This window comes from Ascaphus truei, chromosome 1 (genome assembly GCF_040206685.1).
Source record: "Ascaphus truei isolate aAscTru1 chromosome 1, aAscTru1.hap1, whole genome shotgun sequence".
Classification (NCBI taxonomy): Eukaryota; Metazoa; Chordata; class Amphibia; order Anura; family Ascaphidae; genus Ascaphus; species Ascaphus truei.
The window spans coordinates 349,691,163-349,716,979 of NC_134483.1; the positions used below are offsets into that span (position 1 = coordinate 349,691,163).

Genomic DNA, 25,817 nt, shown 5'->3' on the forward strand with positions numbered 1-25,817 from the left:
CAGCCGCTATCCCTATCTATCCCTAAAGTGACAGGAACCCTAACCTAGGGCCTGTCCCTGATGAACCGCAACCTTGGGTGGCTTGGGGAAACTCCTAGGGCCTGCAGAGTAATAACCTGCCCCTCTCCCCTAGCTACCCAAGTCCTATCTGTAACTCACTAACTACTCCTAACTCCTAACACTAACACGCCTGCAGCCGACACACAGCTCTCACCGTCCGCCTGCAGACATTCACACACGCTGCACACACTGCGCCCAGCACATGCAACGTCAACACACAACACCAACCGTACACAGCACCCTGGAACCCGCAGTAAATACCCACTGCTCACACTGTGCCTATTTGCCAGTGCGCACAGCACTACCCGCTGTGGCACTGCCAAACCTGCACCTTACACACACTAAGGGTGACCTCCCTATCTAGGGCCGTCCCTTTTCAGTTACCCACTAACCTGGTGGGGAGTTGGGGCCTACCTGGAGGGTGTGGGTACCTATCTGGATGCAGGAGCTGCACTCACTCCCTGCATCCTTCCTTCCCCTTCAGCTCCGCTGCTCCAACTAACTGACTCATGCAAAGCCCGGGAAATGTATCTATTCTCCCGGGCTGAGAATCCTCCAGCCCTATTGGCCGCTATGAGGCACCTGGTGCCTGTCTCCCTATGCCTCCTGGGAGTTGTAGTTCCCAGGAGGCTGCTATACCATTGGGGCCGCATGCGCGCTTCTGCCGCGCATGGGCGAACGCCAAATGGCCGCCTCAACCTCTCCCTATGCTTCCCTACTCTCGCGCGACCTCCTAAGAGCTGCCTTAGCTCCCTACCCCTATCTGCGCATGCGCGACCTATCTGGGGCTCTCCTGATGCTGGGCCATCCCTGCGCATGCGCGAGCTAATGCTCAATGGCGGCGCCCTCGCCGCCCGGCTCCGGGAGCCCTGTGACGTGCGTGCGGCCTTGGCAACCGGCCGCACGCGTCCCCGGCAACCCCCGAGCCGGGACCTGACCTCCCTCACCCGCACGATTGTCTTGCGGGGCCGCCTTGTGACTCGGCGGTACCCACGATCGCGCACTAGGGGAGGGGGGTGCTGGAGTCTCGGGGAGACATGGCTACACATATATATGTTCTTCAGTATTAGGTGTTTATTAGTATCATTCTGAGTTCAAATGTTTTCCGTTCTTGGGTGCGTTTAAACATTCCATTGAGGATTTTGATTTTTAATTCATTTATGGAATAATCTGGTAGTGAGAAATGATGTCCCACAGGTGAGCAGTATCTTCCTTCTTCGTGGTGGAGTATAGAGTCTGTGCATATTCATTCTGCCTTGAAGTTACTATATGTCTCCGGTGACCCTCTAGTTCCTGATATACTTACCGGAGAAGGCGCAGCCGGTTACTTCTTGGTTGTTGAAATGCCAGCGTAATGCTTAAGATTTAGACGCCATTTTGTTTCCCCTGGAGGAGGGTATGCCACCAGCGGCACCGTCCCCATTCTCATCAACCAGGTGGTCCCTGGAGCTGAAATTAACATGGTTCCTATACATGTAAAGCTGGGGGGAGAGAAACGAGGAGGAGTAACTGTTCCTGTAATCTATGACTACTAATAGCACTGACTGACACAAGTGCACACGTCTCTACAAGCAACTCCCACCCTGCCTTCCCTGTGTCTCCTCCTCCTCCTCCCATGCACAAAGCTGCACCGTTATGTTTCAGTGGAAGCAGCTAGGAGAGGCAGCATGGGTTTCGTGTCCCTCCCACTCCTCGCCCCCTGAACCAATTCATTGAATCTCCGCTTCCCTGGCTTAATATTGACAGTCACCATGAGTCACCCCCCTCCTCCTCCTCCTGCGTGAGTGACACACATTATTACACGGCTCTGGCTCTGCTCACAGAGGAGCAGTGAGGAGGGCTCGGGGGGATTGGAAGTCTTCACAGCGCCTCACTGGTTGCCTTGAGCCAGTGAACATCCGGAGGGGGAGACGTGGGCACGTAACGTTTGGTAAGTGCAGATCATCTGAGAGGGAGCCGGGGATCTGTCTGTGCTGTTGTGTATACACCCCCCCCCCCCCCCCCCTCATAGTCACCGGGGAAGGACCATTAACTACAGTATGTGAGAGTCAAAACCTTCTGTGCTGTAAACTGTCCAATAAAATGCATGTGTGACAATCACTGCGCCTTGTTAGAAACGTAGCATGTGTCTGTAGTAACCAGGGCAGCAGCTGGCTAAGGACTGGACTTCCCTGTGCATGTTATGTGCACCAATGGTTCATATTTGGATATGTGAGACCAGCAGTGGGCTAACAATTTTTTAAAAAAAAATTGTGATCGAAGTTCCATTAAAAATAGTTGTGCATCAATACAGGAGAGCAAACCTTTTGAACTAGGGTGCAACGATCTTTGGACAAGGTGTATTGAATTACCTTTTCTATTAGCAACAAAGAAGCTATTTTTAAAATCATTCTTATTTTATTTTTTTAAGAATGATGTAAATTCGATTCAGTAATCATTCAGTTATTTATCAATCTTAAAAAACAGCACTAGATTGATGAGAAATACAATTCTACTGATAAATCTGATTATGCTTCAGGCTATACTTTGTATCATGGGGTCTTTGGTTATTGACTATTGTATGTACAATTGTATTTATATCGTACCAACAATGTAATGTACGTATGCAGCGCTTTAACACAATTACAATACAAGGTAAATACATTACAAACAATAGGGACTAGTGCAGCAGGTAAATGATAACATAAGGTAAAAGGAGATCCTGCCCTGAAAAGCTTACAATCTAAGGTGTTTGTCATGAGCCTTACAGACAGAGTACTGATGCAGCGGCCGCTATTCGAACACTTCACGCGTCATGTACGTCGGAATCCCGATTTGAAACCGCGGGATGAATTCCAGCCTTCCCGCACTAAGATGCAAGCGCAGCGAGTGCAGAAAAACGAATTTGAGTGTTCTGGCTTTTAAAAACATGAAATTGACACAGTAGCACAGTAGCACAGTACTGTACACATTACAATTCATCCACTTTATTGCAAACGAAGAAACAGAATTCATGAAATTCAAACAAAACATCCGCGATAAGCGCGGGTGCCTGGGGTGATTGGCCGCGTTCATGCTGCGTGGGGAACAGCAAAGAACTCAAAATCGGCGCCATGATGTGTTCGAATAACGGCCGCAGCATCAGTATATGAGAGTGCATTATTAAAAGAGTTCTGAAGGGTTTCTAACCTGTAGTACACACAAGATCCTATTCCACCCGCACCCCTGTGACGTCTAACAGAGGAGGACAAATGAATGAAAACAACCTGAATATTAATTCAAATGTGTTGTAGCTTTAAATAATCAGTTAAAATGAAGAGGACAAAGTTGATATTCCTATATACATACTGTATTTAGATACTTTGGCATGTCAATTTTTTTTTTGTTATGCTGGTACAGAACAATATAAGGTTGGTAATCGCTGGCTGACTGAATTTCTACAGATGTTCAATAGAAGTGATATAAACGTTCCATAATTAATACATAGCTTTCAACCTATCAAATCACTATTTAATGCCATTTCTTGTTGTAAAGAGGATTATCCAATTGAAGTAAATTAGGGTATCTGGCAAAATATTTAATCTCATGAAGTTTGCTCTAGGGACCCAGAGAAAAACTAGAGCAGCAGAAGCGGGGTGAGAGGTGACGTGAGAGGGATATACAGCTGTTCCAACCTTACATTTGCTAGCTCCCACTTCCCAAATATTAACACACTTCTCAATTCGCCCTCATCTTCATCCCATTAAAACTCATACAATGTTTTAATGTACTGAAATTAGGAGCTAGCAAGTGTGAGGTTGGAACAGACCTGCGGAGAGCTGCACTTCACACACCTTTCTCACCCTGCTTCTCTCGTTTCTTCTCTGGAACCCTACATCAAACTACATGAGATTGAATATTTTTTGCAGGGCTTAATCAATCCTGGAAAATAAATACATATGACTTGTTACTTCATTGAGCTCGTAATCCGTGAAGGCACATAAAGTGTTACATGCAAAATTAACCTATCCAAGCCGAGTCCTACGTTTGTCAAAATATTTATTTCAGGTAACTGTGAGTGATGCCACTATTCATGTAGTTCCATGTGTTACACAGTACAGTATTCTCACCCAGTACATGTAGTACGTGCAATGTTTAATAGTTTTTTTACTAGAGTGACCAAAAAAAATTGTGTGTGGGCCGAGCCCGCGCATGTTAAGTGAAACTTTTTTTTTTACTCTTGTCACAGAAATTGTATTTGTGTTGGTGATGTTTTTAATTAAAAATCAAAATACAATTTAATTGACAAAAACGCAAATAAATTTGACTTACAACGCGCGTGCTCGGCACACATCCCCTGTGTTGGCTATTTGCACTAACTGTGAATTCCTCCTATGTGTGTGTAACAGTGTGTGTAATAGTGTGTGTGCTTGACTGTGTGTGACACTGTGTGTAACACAGGGGGTGTGGGTGGTCTGCGCTCCGTGTATCTTCTCCTCTGGTGCTGCTGCCCATGCGCGACGTGCTGTCGAGCTCCAGAGGCCTCTGCGCATGTGCGCCGGAGACCTCTGCTTCTGCTTGAGCGATGCCAGCACTTCTGCGCATGTGTGGCATCCGTCAGCGGCGCCATCGCTACTGTGCACGCGCGGCATATATGAACGGCGCCAGACAGTATAGCTACTTCTGCACATGCGTGAATTGTTGAAGTGGAGGCGGCGTTCACTGCTGTGCAGTATGCACAAGCAATGCCAGCCGCTTCTGCACAAGCGTGGCATCCGTCAGCGGCGCCATCGCTACTGCGTATGCGCGGCACATGCGAACGGCGCCAGGCAGTTATCAGGCCGCGGATGAATGTGGGCATGGAGGTAAAGGTTGGCCTCATCTGCCAGTACTGACATTACTTGTGCCTTCCAACAGTGCCGCGCGTGCTCATGCACGCACCTCACATCCGTTCCCCCTTTGCGTCTCCACGATGCAGATTTGTCCCATCAAAATGTCCATGCGCGAGTGACTGTGACATTATCCAGAGGAGTCGCTCGTACATGCGCCTGACGTCATTTCCGTTTCACATTTTCATCTCCATGAAGGAGTTTTGTTCCATCAAAATTTTCTAGGTGCCACTAAAGAAGTTTCACTTCAAAAACTAACAGCAAGACACACAAGATGAATCCCCGTTCCAAAGTCTTCATTCCTTTCTTATTGCTGCATTAAAGTCTGCACATCTTTAACTCTTTCTAATATTTCATTTAAATTGTGGTTTTAGTTGCATAATTTGGCCAAAGTATCATAAACTTGCCCACCACGCCAAAGTAACACCAGATTCGGCAAGTCCAACGTCCTTGTTTTTTTACCATGTCCTCTAAGCTCTATTGCTCCTGCTTGTGGCTTTAGTTTTCATGAATGAAGACTGTCTGACTTGCAAACATGAATTAGCCTATTTTTAAGCCTTTGATATGATTGGCTGGTTTAATTGATACAAACATCTGGTTGATCATTAAAATCAACCAGAATAGAAAAGACTCAAAATTAAAATAAGCCAGAAACCAGTGCTACTGTCAGACTTAAAATAGCTGTTCCCCTTCCCCAATCCTCCTTTTGTATTTTTTAACTAGAATGGCACCAATAGGTCCCTGGAGCTGAACCTCGTTATTTTCAGCTCTACTCCTGGTTCCTGAGATACTTTCTGATAGAAGTACGAGCGTGTCACGTGGACTTGTAGGAAGCTACAATGGATGACTTTGCAGCACTCTGTTTTAATATATGAGCCTTTGATGATCTTTTATTGGAAACGAATTACCTAAGCTAGCGATCAATTAGTTCTTCTGTGATCGATCAGCACAGATCTTGCTTCCTGGGGGTTCACGTAATGGCCGCCTTTCAATTTCAATCAATCCTTCAGTCAACGTAACTCAGCAGCTACAATATATACTAATATTAAGGTAACATTATCTATTGTTACAGTTTGCTGCTCAAACTGCTGGGAATATTGGCTACAAATGATCCCAAACAGAAAAGTGTTACAAAGATTTTGCACTGCTGGCAAGGTGTGCTAAAGCCTGTTATAAAAATGAAAGGATGCTCAGAATATTACAACTCATTAAAAATGGCATTAATAGGGCGCATGCGCGACGGCATCGAGCATGGCTGCTTAGGATAAGTGCTCTGTGCCTCGCTAGAAGATATTGATAGCTGAAACCTACTGAAACCCATTAAAATCGCCCGTACAACACTCCAGCGGACACATAAAGCCCCACTGTACCACGCAATGTCTCGGAAAACCCCCAAAATAAGCAAAAAAAAGGTGCTACCAGAATACTTTGGCCGCGCGGGACCCGGTGGTGCAGGAGGAGAAATGGCGCCACATTCAAACGCCGGCTCGGAAACAGAGCCAGACGGAGAAGGAGAGGATAATCCTGCATCAAGGCCGGTGAGACAATGCGACCTGGATAAATTATATGATAACCTTAAAGCACTGCTACAAGCTGAGCTTAAGGACATTAAGAGAGAGGTTACCGGGCTGGTGGAGAGGACGAATGTCCTAGAAACGAAAATGGATCAGTCAATTAGATCCATAAAGAGACAGGACCGCAAATACATCAATCTCCAGGAGCAAATAAACGAGCTGCGGGACCGCCAGGAGGATGCAGAAAACAGGGACAGACGGAATAACCTTCGGGTGAGGGGGGTCCCTGAAACAATCCTGGACTGTGAGGATTTCATCTTGAAATGGTTGGAGTCTCTGCTGCCTGACACCCCTAAAGAATGCTTAGCCCTCGACAGGTGCCACAGAGCCCTGAGATCCAAGCCTCTAATGCACGAGCGGCCAAGGGACATTGTGCTCAGAATGCATTATTACCGCTCAAAAGAAGCGGTGCTGCACAAAACAAGACCCCTGCCGATCGTGGAATATGATGGCGTGCGTATGTCTGTCTACCAGGATCTATCCCCAGAGACACTTGCCCGCCGTAGAGCCCTGTTGCCGCTCACAAGGACCCTGAGGGATAAGGGGGTGAGATACAGGTGGATCTTCCCCTTTGGCCTCCAAGTAATAAAAGGCGGCAAGACAAGCACCCTGCGAGGACCGGATGAAGGGCCAGCCTTCCTCCACAAGCTAGGCCTAGGAGAGGCCCCGGCAGCGGATGCCCCCAACAATGCCCTTCCAGAGCCGATATGGGACCAACAAGCAAGATCCCCAAGAGAGCAGAGGGGTGCAGCACCAACATAAATGTCCCAGAGGAGTAATAAAAAGAATCAGTTCAATGTTTAAAGTTGGTGAAGTTCCATCACCTAATATGTTGGAGTTACGGGCTACATTGCTTACATGGATTACATTGATTACACCACCCCAAAAAAAGGAGGGAAAAAAAAGTAACGCACCCCTGAGGGAATGAACGGGGATCCCCGACACCCCAACAACGGATGTCCGGTGTCCAGACAGCCTGCAACGAACTAGAACACCTGTGGGAAAAAAAAAAAAGTGCGGCCTACCTGGCAGATAATGGCGGCCCCAGACACAAGATGGCGAAGCAGACCCAGAAGGCGGAAATCCATTCTGAAACGCAGGAGCCGGAAGAGAGTGGTGAGCGGGAAACAGGAGCAGAGGCGCGCACCTCCGCACTGATCGAAGATGACTTCCAAAATGGCCGCCCCCCGGATACGCGTCACAGAGGTGGGCCGGAAGGAGTGACGCCATCTTGGAGGTGGCGTGAGACGGGCCCTCATTCGCGCAACCGGATGACGCTACCACCAAAGACCGAGGACTGCGGAAAGACCCCAAAGCTGGCCAGAAGATGCCGATTGACCCGCGCAGGCCTGAAGTGGCCACCTCACCGGCCCGCCGCGGGCAGTTTGAAATTTGAAGCGGAATTACGCTGTTAGACGACGGGGGAAAAGGAAAAGCGGTAGGATAGCGCCACAGCGGCGACCCCAGAGAGCGAGCAAGGGCAGGGTAAGTAGTAGAGAGGGAGCTAAGACAGAGGGGGAAAGCAAGAGAAGGTAAGGAAACAAGACGAAAAGGAGACATCTTAGGAGATAAGTTCATAAGCAAGAGTAGGGAAGTAGGCTTGAATTAACAAAAGGGAACAGGGAGGAAGAAAAGAGAAAAGAAAGGGGAGAGAGCAAAGAAGGAAGAGGAGTATGAGGGGAAGCCAGCAAGTAAGGGAAAGGAGAGGGGGAGCAAGGAGGAAACCAGAAAGATATAGAAAGATGAAAGAGGGACAGGAGGAGTGGTGACTGGAAATAGAGGATAGGGGGAAGTGACGTAAGATGAGAGGAGCTAGGTAGCAAATGACGTAGGGTCGGATCAGAAGGTGGAGGAAGACGGGAGAGAGAGAAGAGCAAGAAAGCGAGTAGTAAGAAGATAAACGGTTTAGATTGACGGCAGGGGCCAAGAGGGAAGATTGAAAGCAAAAGGAGGGAGCAAAAATACGAAGGGAATCATAAAGACTCGCAGGCTGTTGAGGACAGAACGCAGAGGGCATAACCGGATATACTAAAGGGGTGTTCAAAGCCAGGGCAGATGCTAGTTATACAGAATGGATGATAGGTTTCATTAATTCAAGTTTAGGGAGAGCGAGGCAGGAAAGGGAGAGAGAGAGACCTGCTTCTAAACTCCGCATGAGCCAGGCACTAGGGGGGAGGAGGGAGGTCCTCCTGGGCCCTAGTGAAGTCCTCAGGGACTGGGCGCGGGGGGTGAATTAACCTCATCCCACGTTTCCTCCGGACATTTGGAGAGGAACCCAGTTTCCCAAGGGCGATGATCTCGTCAAGGAGGCGGCGGCGCCGAGACGACGAGAATGTTACTGTTTGTTGTCTTGTTTAAGTGTTCGTGTGTCCCCCCAGGTGTACCCTTTTGTGTGCTCCCCCTTGTGTTTCCCTGTAGGTGGCGAAGTGAGACATCACAACTCGAGAAGGAGAGAAAGTCGGGAATTCGGTCCAGGGACATCTACCCGGAGCAGAACTCAGCAGCACAGTCTTCACATAATCTCAAATGAATAAGGAACTCAGGCTTGTATCACACAACATTAAGGGGTTTAACAGCCAGGCAAAGCGACGAATCGCCTTAAGGGATTATAAGCGCAAAGGGGCAGAAATCCTGTTTCTGCAAGAAACACACTTCTCCCAAGATAACTACCCCAAATTCCTAGATAGGGACTACCTGACACACTTTTTGTCTTCTGCAAAGGTAAAAAAAAAAGGGGTGGCCATACTAATTCATAGAAGAATACCATTCGTACTTGATAGGTCCTTCAAAGATAAAGAGGGACGATTCCTCATAGTAAGAGGGACAATTCAAGGGTTCCCAATTACTTTAGCAACAATATATGCCCCTAATGAGACAGCCCCAGGTTTTTTCTCTACCTTCTTTGGAAAACTTAACAGAGTGGCCAGAGGCAATATCATTGTCGCCAGGGACCTGAACAGGGCACTACGGGAGGACCTTGACAGATGCACATCCACTAACATTACACACAGATCCGACTTACTAACAATTAAACAAGGCCTACGCGACTGCCAGATACTCGACATCTGGAGGGAACAACACCAGAGACAGAAAGAATACACCTTCTACTCACACCCACACGACACATTTAGTAGGATAGATTACTTCCTTGTATCCAACAGAATGGTCCCTGGGGTCTCTCACACCGAGATACATGATATTTCATGGTCTGACCATGCATCTATAGAGCTGCGGTGCACACTAATCCCACTAGACAGACCTAGAGCGAACTGGAAACTAAACGAAATTCTGCTGAAAATCCCAGCCCTACAGCTAGAAATTGGGGAAAAGATTACACAATACTTCGAAGAAAATGAGGGGAGCGTTGCGACACACTCCACGCTGTGGGAGGCCCATAAGGCTACCCTCAGGGGGGTCATAATGAATTTGGCCGCTAAACGGAAAAGAGAGCGGGAGGGAAAATTTTTGAAGCTAGAGGAAAAGCTAGCGGAACTTTCCTCCCTTCACAAAAAGAACAAAAATGCCCACACGCTGACTCAAATACTAGCCACTAAAACGAGTCTTAACCTCCTCCTCTCCGCCCAGGCTGAGAAGGAATTGACATGGTCCAAGCGGAAATTTTTTGAAAAGGCCAACAAGCCTGACACACTACTTGCCAACAAGCTAAAAAATAAGCTTCCAAACTATCACATTCACGCGATTCGAAACCAAGATGGGGACCTTAACTCCATCCCAGTGAACATCGCAGGGGAATTTAAAAAGTATTATGAAGTACTATACAATGGGGATAAGGTAACCCATAACCCAAAAACAAAGGAAGACTTACGGACCTTCTTAAAAGAGGCACATTTACCCATTCTGAAGAGATGTGAAAGGGAGGCTCTCCAGTCGGATTTCACGATGGAGGAACTTTCTGGGGTCATTAAAGCACTAAAACCGGCTAAAGCCCCAGGGCCAGATGGCTTTTCAAACATATATTATAAGAAATATTTAAAAATTCTAGCCCCCCACATGTTGAAGCTATTCAACGAAATCTTAGCAGGGGCCTCATTCCCAGCACAAATGCTCCAAGCCTCAATATCGGTGATCCATAAACCCGGAAAGGACCCGGCAGACTGTAAGAGCTACCGGCCCATTTCACTGATTAACTCGGACCTCAAAATATACTCTAAACTTATAGCCAACAGGGTGGGTAGCGTTCTTCCAGGGTTAATACACACAGATCAAGTAGGGTTTATCGGAGGTAGACAAGCGGCAGATAACACCAGGAGAATCATTGACCTAATTGATCTGGCCCAAAAAGAAAAAATTCACTCCATGGTGTTAAGTCTGGACGCTGAGAAAGCCTTCGATAGAATAGATTGGCCCTACTTATCGGAAACACTGAGAGCATTTGGCTTCGAGGGACGCCTCCTGCAGGCCATCCAGGCGTTGTATAAAAACCCCACAGCAAGGGTGAGATATCAAGGTTTCCCCTCAGAACAGTTTGAAATCAAAAGCGGAACTCGTCAAGGATGCCCGCTGTCGCCACTACTGTTCGCCTTATGTATTGAGCCATTGGCGGCACACATTAGAAATAGCCCAGATATCTCTGGTATCCCGGTGGGTGACCAAATACACAAAGCCGCTCTATATGCGGACGATGTCATTCTCACACTAACCAAACCTCTCACATCTCTTCCCAATGTATTCAACATACTGGGTAAATTCAACCAAATTTCGGGATTTAAGATCAATCAGTCTAAATCTGAAGCCCTCAATATTAATCTATCAAAGGAAGTCGAAAAACTGATTGACCTCAACTTTCAATTCAAATGGCAACCCTCCGCTATCAAATATTTAGGGGTGTATCTCACAAGGGAGTACAAAACATTATATAAAGCAAATTTCCCCAAGATCATAAAGACGCTGGGGGAGGATCTCCGAACCTGGATGAAGGGGAGCATCTCATGGATTGGGAGGATACATAGCGTGAAAATGAATCTCCTCCCAAAGATGCTATATCTCTTCCAGAGTCTCCCTATCCCATTGGTACAGGCGGACATCCTCTCCCTCCAGTCAAAAATTATGAAATTTATTTGGAACGGGAAAAACCCAAGAATTACTAAAGGGATTTTAAAACGTCCCACACTACGTGGAGGGTTAGCGGTGCCTTGCTTGCTGGCCTACTACAAAGCAGCCCAATTAGGGCAGATTTTCCAATGGCACATAGACCCAAGCCTTCGGAGATGGGTCGAGTTGGAAAAGAGATGTTGTGCACCAATTGAAATCCGAAATTTAATCTGGCTACCCAGAGAAGGGGTACGCAAGATGAACAACCCGCTACAGACCATGGTCAACTCGTTGAAAGTTTGGGAGGCCACGAAGTTTAAATGTAACCTGACAACCAAATCGTCATTAAGGACACCAATAGTGGGCAATCCAGACTTCGCTCCGGGCCTGAATAGCAAAAATTTCTTCATTTGGACTCAGAAGGGATTCTCCCGTCTAAAAGATCTGAAGGGCATAACGACCATACAAACATTTGAACAAATCCTCTAAGAATATTCCAAACAGCGAATTTTTAAGGTACCTCCAGATTAGGGATTTCTACAACAAAACGCCATTACAACCGGCACGAACAAATTTTGAGCAGCTGTGTTCTAGAGCTACGGACACAAGGGGACTCACATCTAGAATGTACAGGGAAGTGATCTGCCAGAAGTCGCCCATTGACAACAGACTGAGTTATATGAGACACTGGGAATCCGACCTAGGAGAGACTCTAGAGGACGACGAATGGGACAGAATTATTCAGGCGGCGGCAAAAAGCTCAATCTGCACCACATTAAAGGAGAACGCATATAAAGTCCTAATGAGGTGGTATTACACTCCAACGCGCTTAGCGAAATTGGTAAAAGGCTACTCTCCTCTCTGCCCTAAACAGTGCGGGGAGGCAGCAGATCTCCGACATATGCTGTGGTCTTGCACTAAGGTGGCCCCTATTTGGGAAAAAATCAGAGATTGGATTCAGCGGATTCTCGATTTGGAGATCCCCCTGGACCCGTGGCTGTTCCTATTGGGCAGGCGGATCCAGGGCCTGTCAAATGCGTCGCATAAATTAATCGCGCATTTCGCCACTGCCACAAGATGTGAGATCGCAGCACTATGGAAACAGCAGGAGATACCAAATATCCCAAAGATCAAAAACAAATTTGGCATGTCTGCCGGATGGAACAGTTAACAAGTTTAGTTAACGACACCGGCACAAACTTTCTAAAAGTCTGGGATCCATGGTTGACCCAGGTAGACATCCCCCGAGTGGACGCCTCCTCGATCTTGCTTTAATTATCCTAGGTGCGGTCTCCTTTAAGGTCAGATTAGACATAACGACATAGTGACGCACAATCAGCAGACCTTTACGTGATCACAGAATAGGGTAATCCCACTACTAGCAATAACCCTTAGGAAGACCTGCCCCAGCTAAAATCCATAGATATGAGCTAACAAGTGGACCAAGAATCAGCGAGAAAGCTATAACTAAGTCTGGCCACCCTACACCCCCCCCCCCCTCCCCCTTCCCCTCCTCCTACCCTCTTCCCCTGTCTCCCTGTCAAGTTCGTCTGGTCTTGTTTGTAAAATTTTAATTGGTTGTGCTTCCGTGGCATATTCTATATGTGTTTAACAAAAATAGGAAATGTGATAATGGGCTGTGGAACAATGGCTGTATTTGTACTTTCCAATAAAAACTCAAAGTTGGAAAAAAAAATGGCATTAATAGTTGCATTTAGTATTATCTAATATTACAGAACTGATTTATTTAAAAAAAATTATAGGCTATTACATCGATTGCTCCAATAAACCTGCTGGGGACTAAAACACACTACTTTTAATGGTAAGTATATTTTGAACCAGAGGGTCCCTGAAGCGTGTTTCAGCTTTGGGCACCACCAGGTTCCTATCCTGGTAAAAAAAAAGATTTATATATGAGCAGTAAGAGGAATTCAGCACAGAGGACGTGGTAAGAATAATTCAATGAAAAGTTGGGACTTCCTGATCTGGGTTTGCCTAAGCATATTCGGCATGTTGTTAATATGCTGTGTGATTTTCTTTTTACTAATACAATTCAATAGACAGTAAAACCCTTATTTTCTCTGAAAGAAAATTGCCACGTGTAGACGGACGTTCACAGAGGTACACAATTGGATACTTTATAAGGTGAAATTATAACGAGGCTTTATTGTGCCTTTTCCTTAACATCAGGAAACCATCCAAACAAGAGGGAAACAAAGCTTCTATTCACTTGGGAGTGGTTCTAGTGAAATACTATGCAATTCACAACTTCCTTAGTTACGCATGTCTCCCAGCCCCAAACACATAGCATGAAATGAACAGATATAAAAAGTCTTGTAATAAAAGTCTTATCTGTTCCTTGTGGTTTGGAGGGAAAATCTTCTCTGTCCCTGGTTGCTACATTTCTTCAGGGTTTGTCAGCATTCAGGTTTAGAAGTTTCCCCTGTGTCTTGGAAGCAGCTCTGCTGTGTCTTCTGGCAGAGCTCAAGACATGGTCAGCTCCAGAGATCTGTGTTCTCTTGGTCAGTCTCTCCTGGGAGACTCAAGAACCTCTGCTCTGTCTCCAAAGTTCAGCTCACACATGAGCTAAGATGTCACTTCCTGTCTCAAAGGCAGACTTCTTCTACCACCTGTAATCAGGCAGGTGGTGTTAGTTAATTTGCTACCAGCTGTTAACCACCACACTGCTGGATTAGAGGCACATTTGTGAACAGGGATAAGTCCCCTGTTACACCACGTATAAAAAAAAACCCAGGATAGTTTGTTTATAGATGCAATCAATAAAGCAATAATGCTTATAGTTTTAAATAATATACCGTGTGAGCACCCAATTCCCAAGGAATGTAATTTCATTGTACAAATATGACTGCCAGGGTCTCAAATATGACTGGCCAATCGCATGCGACCTTCCGGGGCACCTTTCCTGCTCATAAACCACGTGCCCCCAGTCGACATTCGCAGGGAACCCAGGTGGTGACTGGGGTCCAGGGCCCCATTCACCCTGTAAGCTGGCCTGAATTTTGATATTTTGCCTTGTTCTATGTGTTGAGAAAACAATAGTACTGAGCAACAATGGAATAATGAATAATCCTATGGGTGCTGGAATGTTCACTGCACTAGAGTTCCACAGACTTTCCAGAACTAGCACCATGTGATGCCCCTGATGTCAGGAAGAGGAAATTCTCCTCTTCTACTCTGATCATAAGGCAGCCTCTGACAGAGCCACCGTTGCAAACTGTACTAACAAAAATGCTATGACACTCACAGAACATCGTAAGGACCACCAGCATGCCGGCCCTTGTGACCTGATATTTATTAGGCACTCCAAAGGTTACATTGTGGATGGTAAAACGTCGTAAAAAAGAAAATCAAAGATCAGAATAAAATAGTAAAACACATCTGTGTATCCGGATCCCTTGTGCTGTTTGGCGTACTTGGCTTTAACTTAATTTGCTAATGCATAAAACTATCCCCGTTCCCATCAACAGCTCCTATTGTACTAATCAGTATTGATACTGATCTGTGTAGTTGTACAGGTGTAACATAAAAGGTGTGGTGGTTTGAGTAAATAGAATAAAAATGTGCATATAATATTTACATAAGATATATAGAGTGTTCAAATTCATATCGGACGCAAAAGCCTTTGAGGTTATTCATTACTCTTGCCAACTATTGACTTCTACTGGAGTTTCTGTACGATAGCGCCCCATTTGTGTAGCACATCCCTGTATTAGAGACCCACCCTGAATAATCAGATAGGCAGATACACTATGTCATTGCAATGCTTGGTATCCTTTGTTTGGGCACAATTGATGGAAAAATGATTGACCACTACTCACTTATTACCTCACATCACGCCTAATAAATGTGATCTACTGTATTTGCTCCATTGTAACCCTCAGACACTTGAGGTTTGCAATGTATTCATCTGGATACGAACAACATACCCCGTTACAGAGGTGTTCAAAGTCTAGTAAACGTAGATTAAAATAACAGGGCGCAGATTGATAATAACATTTAAATAAGATTGATATGATACTAGTAATGTAGATTATGCATGGTTATCTTCCATGTGCTTTGAAACTGTGTGTGTGTATGTATGTATATATATATATATATGTATATATATATATATATATATATATATATATATATATATATATATATATATGTGTGTATATATATATATATATATATGTGTGTGTATATATATATATATATATATATATATATATATATATATATATATATATACACACAATAGTTTTGCTATATATATATATATATATATATAATATTTTGTGGCTTTGCATGGGGTGTATGTGGGTTCTATAAATGTTTGTATTCGTCCTGTCTGATCTAAGTCCACCACTCATGGTTCTGTTATCAGGAGACAGTAAAGATGTGAAGATTGATTTTTTTATATAATTATTATCATTTACTTATAACGTGCCAACATATTCCGTAGCGCAGTACAATAGGGATGGAGGACAAAAACAGTATAATGACAAGCATTAACATACATTGATACAGTAGATTCCCTGACAAAGTATTTCATATACGAAACGCGTAGGAAGAGGACGCGTTCCAGCCTATACTCAATAGAATTGAGAACTTATCCTTGCATCACAAATAGTGATTTCATGTGGACAATTTCATCAGCGAAATTCGCAAGAGACGTCACGGAGTCTTGATGACATCATCAGCGTGCTCCCGGAGATCTGGCATCCAGATCCAGTGAGGAGTCCGCATCGCTTCACATCTACGGTAGCAGTGTTCCTCCAAACAGTGAGACGCGCCCCGACAGAAGAGAAAGGACCTTAGAAGCAACCACCTGAGAGAGAAGGGGTCTGATTTCCTGGTCTGAACTGATGTGATCGGATGCAGTAGCTGATGTGGTAACATGTCCCAAACATGTCATGCTAATAATCAGTGTTTGACAAATCACCCAAAAATCTACTCGCCCAACCCAAAAATCTACTCGCCCCTAGTCCCGCCCCCAACCCCGCTTTAAAATAAAATATATTAATAAAATACATTTAATAAATTCCTAGTCAGAACATTCGTTTTTGACATAAATGTATTTATTGTATTACATTATACTACAATTAGTCCTTGTTACGTGTGTGTGTGTAAATGTCGGATCTAGAAATAAAAGCCAGGTGTGAATGACTAGTTTCCTGAACCCCTTAACCAGTGTCTGGACGTCCCCGCTTCACAATATCTAAAGCAGCAATCCCGCCTGGGATCTTACCTGATCCGCAGTCCCTCAAAGTCCGGGTACCCTCATTCCCGAAATGTTATACATTGGAGGGGAGGTGTTCCCTACCTGTCTTCTGGGTTAGGGGGGATGCCGATGTCTTCCGTGTGAAGCTTGAGTCAGATCTGGAAGAAAGCAGTATAGGTTATTTTGGTGTAGTATAGGGCAGTTAAGATATATAGGGTAAATAAGATATCCAGATTGAGAGAGAGAGTGTGGGAGAGAGAGAGAGTGTGGGAGACCCAGAGGGGAGAGACACAGAGGGGAGTGGGGTGACTGACTGGGTGGGTGACTGACTGGGTGGGTGACTGACTGACTGGGTGGGTGACTGACTGACTGGGTGGGTGACTGGCTGACTGACTGGGTTACTGGGTGACTGACTGGGTTACTGGGTGACTGACTGGGTTACTGGGTGACTGACTGGGTTACTGGGTGACTGACTGGGTTACTGGGTGACTGACTGGGTTACTGAGTGACTGACTGGGTTACTGAGTGACTGACTGGGTGACTGACGTGACTGACTGGGTGACTGACGTGACTGACTGGGGTGGGGTGGGTGACTGACGTGACTGGGGTGGGGTCAGTGACTGACGTGACTGACTGGGTTGGGTGACTGACTGACTGGGGTGGGTGACTGACTGACTGGGGTGGGTGACTGACTGACTGGGGTGGGTGAATGACCCATGCATACATGCACACACACACACACCCATGCATACACACACACACCCATGCATACACACACACATGCATACACACACACATGCATACACACACACACACACACACACACACACACACACACACACACACACACACACACCCATGCAAACACACACCCATGCATACACACACACACACCCATGCATACACACACACACGCATATATACACACACACCCATGCATACACACAAACACATGCATACACACACACACACACACACACACACACACACACACACACACATGCATACACACACACACACACACACACACACACACACATGCATACACACACACACACACGCACGACAAGGGGAAGAAGAGGAAAGGCCGCGCGACCGAGCACCTCCACTGCCCCGCTCGCCCCCCCGTGACCATCTCTAGCGGGGATCGGCGGGAAGCCGTGACAGGGAGAGAAGGGGGGGACACCCCCACTACCATCTCCTGCCCCGCGGGGATCGACGGGAAGCCGTGACAGGGACAGAAGGGGGAACACCCCCACTACCATCTCCTGCCCCGCGGGGATCGACGGGAAGCCGTGACAGGGACTGAAGGGGGGAACACCCCCACTACCATCTCCCGCCCCGCGGGGATCGACGGGAAGCCGTGACAGGGACAGAAGGGGGGAACACCCCCACTACCATCTCCTGCCCCGCGGGTATCGACGGGAAGCCGGGACAGGGAGAGAAGGGGGGACACCCCAACTACCATCTCCTGCCCCGCGGGGATCGACGGGAAGCCGGGACAGGGAGAGAAGGGGGGGACACCCCCACTACCATCTCCTGCCCCGCGCGGGAAGCCGGGACAGGGAGAGAAGGGGGGGGACACCCCCACTACAAGCTGGGACCAGGGAGAGAAGGGGGGGGGAACACCTGCCCCGCGCGGGAAGCCGGGACAGGGAGAGAAGGGGGGAACACCCCCACTACCATCTCCTGCCCCGCGCGGGAAGCGGGGAGTAAGGGGGCTTGCAGGGAAGGAGCAGAGGGGCCGCAAGATGGAAGATTGGAGAGTACTTACTCTCCAACAGATCTCCGGACAGAAAGAATGGCCGCTCGTTGGGGGCTGGCTCATATAGAGCCTGGCCGTGCGCCCACAAAGCCTGGGAGCGCGCCAATCAGCTGTCAGGTTGGGAGTTTTTTTGGGGTTTTTTCAGCGCGAGCAGGGAAAATTTCAGCGCGAGCGGGGGGAAATTTAAAAAAACAAGCACGTGTTCTGCTTGGGCCAATATTTACTCGCCTGGGGGTTAAATCCACCCGCCCCGGGCATGTAAATGTATAGGATTGTCGAACACTGCTAATAATTAATCTGATTGATGTACGTGCAATACTCACCTGCTGATATATATCAATACATTACATATATACTACACTATGAGGTTTTGCGCTGTTTTCTCTTTTTGTTTATTGATACAGTAGGTAAGGAGAACCCTGCCCTAAAGAGCTTACAATCCTTATGTAAGGGTAAATGGAAACACAAGATACAGGGGATAAAACGTTTTACCCAAGACCAATAACAGAGCAGCTGTAAGAGCAGCAATCACCCTTTGGCTGCCGACTTTGACGTGACTGGTGTTATGACCAAAAGAGTTTGAGGAACAGTGAATTCAGCTGCACAGCAAACAGACCCCTTCGCGGCAGACATGCAGGGGGGAGGGCCAGACGGGTTCCAGGTCTTTTGAAGTTGAATATTACATTATGAAGTATTTCTTTTTCATCTGCTCAAAAATGAAGGGTACTAAACAGAGGGCTCCATTGTGTGTCCCTTGAGTCCATTGGTTGAATATTGGAGACTTCATCTTATAAACTGGATATTGAGAGACGAACCCGTGACCTTGCTTCTTTAATTCTATTTTTCCACCTCTGATAGGTGTTTCAGTGACAAGGAATATATTAGCCCCTCCTGTTGAATAAATATATGGAGCAATCCCTTTATGCAATAGGAACAATTAGAAATAATGTTGGCATTTATCAGACCTACTGTATTTATATTGCCTGCTTTCATTTCCCTGATTTTGAAATACTTCTTGACTTATATATGGGATAAGATTGATGCACTTTAGTTTTCTTGTAAATTTGTTTAGGAGTTTGTTTGTTTTGTAGAAATATAACAGTGGAAAACATAATTTTTGCTCTCATGCATATATATATATATATATACAGTGTTCGACAAATCACCCAAAAATCTACTCGCCCAACCAAAAAATCTACTCGCCACCTAGTCCCGCCCCTAGTCCCGCCCCCAACCCCGCTTTAAAATAAAATATATAATTAAAATTAAAATACATTTAATAAATTCCTAGTCAGAACAACATTCGTTTTTGACAAATGTATTTAGTGTGTGTGTGTGTGTGTGTGTGTGTGTGTGTGTGTGTGTGTGTGTGTGTGTGTGTGTGTGTGTGTGTGTGTGTGTGTGTCGGATCTAGAAATAAAAGCCAGGTGTGGATGACTAGTTTCCTGAACCCCTTAACCAGTGTCTGGACGTCCCCGCTTCACAATATCTAAAGCAGCAATCCCGCCTGGGATCTTACCTGATCCGCAGTCCCTCAATGTCCAGGTACCTCATTCCCGCAATGTTATAAGTTGGAGGGGATGTGTTCCCTACCTGTCTTCTGGGTTAGGGGGGGTTCCGATGTCTTCCGTGTGAAGCTTGAGTCAGATCTGGAAGAAAGCAGTATAGGTTATTTTGGTGTAGTATAGGACAGTTAAGATATATAGGGTAAATAAGATATCCAGATACAGAGAGGGGGAGAGAGAGGAAGAGAGAGAGGGAGAGAGAGAGAGAGAGAGAGAGAGAGAGAGAGAGAGAGAGAGAGGAAGAGAGGAAGGGAGAGAGAGAGAGAGAGAGAGAGAGAGAGAGAGAGAGAGACAGAGAGACAGAGAGAGAGAGAGAGAGAGAGAGGAGGAAGAGAGAAAAAGAGACAGAGGAGGGAGAGAGAAAAAGAGAGAGGAGGGAGGGAGAAAAAGAGAGAGGAGGGAGAAAAAGAGACAGGAGAGAGAAGGAGACAGAGGGGGGAGAGAAAGAGAGGGGAGAGAAAGCGAGAGGGGAGAAAGAGACCAGAGAGAGGGGAGACGGGGAAGACCAGAGAGGGGGGAGACCAGAGAGAGGGGAGACGGGGGAGACCAGAGAGAGGGGAGATGGGGGAGACCAGAGAGGGGGGAGACCAGAGAGAGGGGGGAGACCAGAGATAGGGGGGAGACCAGAGATAGGGGGGAGACCAGAGAGAGGGGAGACCAGAGAGAGGGGAGACCAGAGAGGGGGGAGACCAGAGAGGGGGGAGACCAGAGACCGGGGAGACCAGAGACCGGGGAGACCACAGAGAGGGGAGACGGGGGGAGATCAGAGAGAGGGGAGATGGGGGGAGACCAGAGAGAGGGGGGCAGGGGTGACTGACTGACCGGGGCAGGGGTGACTGACTGACCGGGGCAGGGGTGACTGACTGACCGGGGCAGGGGTGACTGACTGACCGGGGCAGGGGTGACTGACTGATTGGGGGGGGGGGGGGGAGGTACCTCTGGTGTCACACATACTCCCATACACACATACACATTCTCCTATATATATACATAAACACACACACACACACATACACACACTCCCACATACATACACACACTCCCCCATACATACACACACTCCCACATACATACACACACTCCCACATACATACACACACTCCCACGTACATCACCACCCTGAGGAAGGTCCCAAGAGGACCGAAACATTGGTCATATTTGTGCTCTGTTTATTTTTGAATACAAGTTTTCTTACTTACCTTTGAGTGCTGTCTTGTGTCTGCTCCTGCTGGAGTGGATTCTCATTCTCTCTCATTCTCTCTCATTCTCTCTCATTCTCTCTCATTCTCTCTCTCTCTCTCTCTCTCTCTCTCTCTCAGAAATCTGTCCTGAAAAGTCTAATTTTACAGGATTTTTCTGGAATTATGAGAGCAAAACAAAGGGGGAAAGCTCATTTTAAGGGAATGCTATTGATGGACCTCAACCACTTCAGAAGTTTGTAAATAGAGTTCTGGGTTTCCCTACCATAATGTTGCCCATTTTAAGATTGTTATACTGCAGCACAACATGTAACAAATTGTTGCATAATGCAATGCTATTACATGGTAATAGGTTTATGATTTAAAAAAAACATACATATAATAATCTCTTAGATCAGGGGCCCCCAGTGTTGTGCCTGCGGGCACCGTGGTGCCTGCCAAGCCATAGTAACTGTATTTTATGTGCATGCGTGTTAATTGGTTGGTGCCCGCCACTCTCTCCTGAACTCTCAAGTGTACCCTTGGGCACAAAAAGGTTGGGGACCCCTACCTTAGATGATTCCAGAGCAGTGTGTCTGTGATATAATTTATGACTTTCCTTCGGGTTTGTATGAACACATTGGTTATTTATGCATGTACACACACACTGGCCTATATTTACTAAGCAGTGATATTCCATAAGACATCTCCTTGCACCGGAAGACCCATTACAGCCCATTATTTGGTTGTTTTTTGTTTTTGTTTTCCTCTTCAGATTTATCACAATGGAGAATAAAGATTTATTTCATGAAAAAGAAGTCCCAGGGCAGGACACAGATGACATCTCTGAGACCATACAGTGTAATAATATGGAAGCTGACACTGCTGCCATTGAACAGAAAGATAAGGTAATTGTAGAGGTTACTTATGTTTGGTAGAGCACTCATCCTGAAGGCCATAACCAATGGCAGGACTACTACCTGTTCGGCTGCACCAGGGTCCTGAACTCTTAGGGGCCCATCTTCCCACGCGCCGGAACACAATTCAGGCAATTATTTTAGCAGCCGTAACAGCGTTCGGGCAGTTGCACAGGGTCCACTCTGCCTCCCCTCCCCCCATACTTGTGGAGCAGGATCTGCTCCGGGCCCAAACTCTGCAATCAGCCCCCTGGGTGGGCCTCCTCCAGCACCGGGTAAGGCCTAACACGGCAGGGCCCCGGGAGAGGGTTGGGTGGAGGGGAGGCGAGGGGCGGTGCATATACTTGCACCAGGGGCCACAATTGACTTGTTCTGCATTTGGCCATAACTTGTGTTAAACCATATTTGCCTTCCCTAATATTCAGTTATTCTTAAAGATAAAAATAATTTTGATTTCTGTCCTATAAAAAAACAGTGTGTTTTTTTTTCTTTCACCTGGTCCTATAATCTTTATTGCCTCCTCCCCCCTACTTTTATCTGAGGACCTAATGATGGCCTCACCAATATTTTCCACAAAAGTAGTAAACTTTAACTGTGTATTTGCATGGAAATGTAACTTTCCACATACCATTTGATGGAATCCATTAGTTAAAAACTGTAAAAACCCATGTAAGCATTTGGTTACCTTGGAAACATAATAAGTTAACTTAAAATATTTTCAAAATGTTTTTTTTTAATCTGATAAGTTAACTGATTTAAAGTTGCCAGTCACCTCAGCTTAACCTATTAAACATACATAAATATACAGTTAGTGCGTTACAGTCCTAGGGAAGTCATTTTAAAGGTTTAATCTAAGATACTCATGATTTTCGTATATCACCTTTTCACTAGCCTTTTATGTTATTTTTTTGTCAAATTCTTTATTTATTTTGCATCAGAAGAAATACATTGAGTGACATATCAAAGACACAAAAGCTTTAGTTTCATATTAACATGTTCCACGGAACCATTTTGTTCTTTGTCCTTTGTAACATTACAAAAATCAGTCTAGAGGTAATAGCATATAAAATACAGTAACAAAGAAAAGAGAGAAGAAAGAACAGAAAAAAAAGTCCTGCAGAATAACCCGAAATACAAATATTATTACACGAGGATAGGAACGTCGCAATCTACAGTTAACAGTATATGTTAGTCTATTCATAAAAGAGGTAATCGGCCTTATTAGCTACTGATCTTGGTATCCAGAAATCACACTAGGGTCCATATATTACACTTGCAGGAATCATTTTATTCACTTGCCTTTTTTTGTACTCTGTACTGTGTGATTCGTACATTTTCTTTATGCATGTGCACTAGGGAGATATATTTTATTGTTATGCAGATGGAGACAGTAAAAAAGGATTTTGCTGTATCTATAGCTATACAAGCAGAATCAAGGTACTAAAAGTAATCTACTTCCCGGGGGAATAATCCCCTTTCTCTTTATTGTGCTCATTGCCACTGCACCAGTGATTGTTCTAAATTGTTGACCACTATAGAAAAATATATACATAGACTGTATGTATGTATGTGTGTGTGTGTGTGTGTTATGGTAAAAACAGTATACGGCATATATTTAGTCAAATCTTTTTATTGCGTCAGCAATCAATCTTACGGTTATAACCAGATAACAGCAGTCTATATACATCACCTACATTTTCGCTATGAATTAAGGCAACCTTCTGGACGCACCCCTTGCTCCTCACGAGGCAAAAGCGCACTTGGTTGTGTTGGGAGCGTGCAGGTGATGCACAGCAGGGTGCGCGTGAAGATGGAGCGGGGTGGTTTAAAGGGCCACTCGCACCAGGGTATGCAGGAGCGGTACAGGAGCAACGCGAAGGGTCTAACAGTCAGAAGTCGTTCTTAGAGACAGGGACAGTTGGGAATGGAAATGAAGGGATGGAGGAGTAGAAAAAGTGTTTTTATTATTATAATATGATACTGGAATATTGATGCAGTGTGGGAAATAATGAATGGTCATTTCATGTTTAATCCTATTTTTATTTTTTAGGAGATGTCTTTAGTGAGCTCCAAAGTTCCAGATGGAAGTGTCACTACAGAAGAAAGTGCTCTGTTAAACAATGGTGGGCAGCAGCCAAATGATCCCCAAGCGACGTCCAAAGCATGCATGAAGCTGAGGGATCTATGTGCCTGTCCTCCACATGGATACCTCTCTTTAACAGTCACTAATGGTACACAGAATCTCATTAATAGAACATTATGCTGCAATACAGCACTTAAAAGCTTGTACCATATTAATAAAATTATTTCCATGTTTTATTCCTCCTGAAGCAAAATTCTCTTATGCTGCACTTTATAGACATTTTAGACAGCCCCTCTCCACACAAGATTTTGATAAATGATCCCGTTCTCCCATTTGTTTTCTGGTAAAGAGTAGACATTTTAAAGTTGAGCAAATGGTATCTGTTTGTACAAATTACATTTTTACTGGCATCTTCAGTTGCCCATATATTTTTTTATTAAGTTATAATATATAGAAAGTAAGTTTGACTGTACACAACTGACACTGGATGCATATTCTGTTTTCTCACCAGTCACCATGATGGCTCTAGTTTGGGGAGTTGTCTGGTCTATAACCGGTCCCGAATGTCTGCCTGGTGGGAACCTTTTTGGAATTTTAGCTCTGCTGCTCTGCGCTGTCCTTGGGGGGAAACTTGTCGGTCTCATTAGGATACCAACTCTGCCTCCTTTGCCCCCACTCCTGGGTAAGTGCAAATATTGTCTTCAAGCAGCATTCTTAGAAAATATTGACTTTACTGATAAATTGTATTCATTGTTTAACATATGTCATGGCAAATTTTTGAGGGAAATAACATAGATTGTAAACCACACATAAAATATCAGCTTCTGTATCTTTCCTTCATAACTGCCAACTCTACAGCCATACTTGCTGACGTTCTGTAGAAATCTATTGTTCTGTTATCAGTCAACAAAGAAGTAACTGAGTTGAAAAAGATGAGAAGAGTAAAATAGGTAAGTATAGGCAATTCCCCCAGTTTCATAGAAACGGATAATTTAAGAACTCAGGTCCTACTTTTGTAATTGCATACGGATTTTCACTCTTTTTTATTAGTACGACAATAATGTACCGTCTTTAAAATGTCTGCCTGAACGTGAATACACCCTTAATAAAAGTATTTCCTATGGCACAGAATAATTTGAATATAAAGGTAAGCAGAAATATGTGCCTTAATTCATTTGACTCTGCACAATCCATTTGTGTCATTAATCCTTTCAAAAGCTTGCTCAACACAGATTTAAACCTTTCTCCCAATCTCCAACCCGTGGCACTCCCTCTAGAAACTGACTTTTGGTTACTGATACAAAACAGAAAAACCCAAGCGCATCAATCTTCAGAGTAAACTGTCAAAGTGGTAATTAAAATAAAGTAAAAAATGAGAATACTAAATAGTGAAATATAAAAGTAGAAACTACCACCACTTTTTTAAAGGTGAGGTGCTGCTCCATTCAAAGAGGCCTTCAACGTGGTCGTACATGTAATTTTGGAAAAGAGTTGGGGCACAACTCTCAAGGAACATGTAAGGGATTACGAACAAGAAACACAAATAGTG

General features: G+C 45.3%; 1 protein-coding gene across 2 annotated transcripts in view; it reads left to right on the forward strand.

Moving 5' to 3' along the window:
- The first annotated feature begins 1,680 nt into the window (after positions 1-1,680).
- The window catches only part of SLC9B2 (solute carrier family 9 member B2), a 62,418-nt gene continuing 38,281 nt past the window's right edge, over positions 1,681-25,817 (forward strand). For both annotated transcript variants that reach the window (XM_075608977.1, XM_075608986.1), the window contains exons 1-4: positions 1,681-1,990; positions 22,044-22,176; positions 24,236-24,416; positions 24,780-24,950. In XM_075608977.1, the coding sequence (XP_075465092.1) occupies positions 22,054-22,176; positions 24,236-24,416; positions 24,780-24,950 (475 nt within the window). In that variant the 5' untranslated portion in view covers positions 1,681-1,990; positions 22,044-22,053. The remainder of the gene's footprint in view (positions 1,991-22,043; positions 22,177-24,235; positions 24,417-24,779; positions 24,951-25,817) is intronic.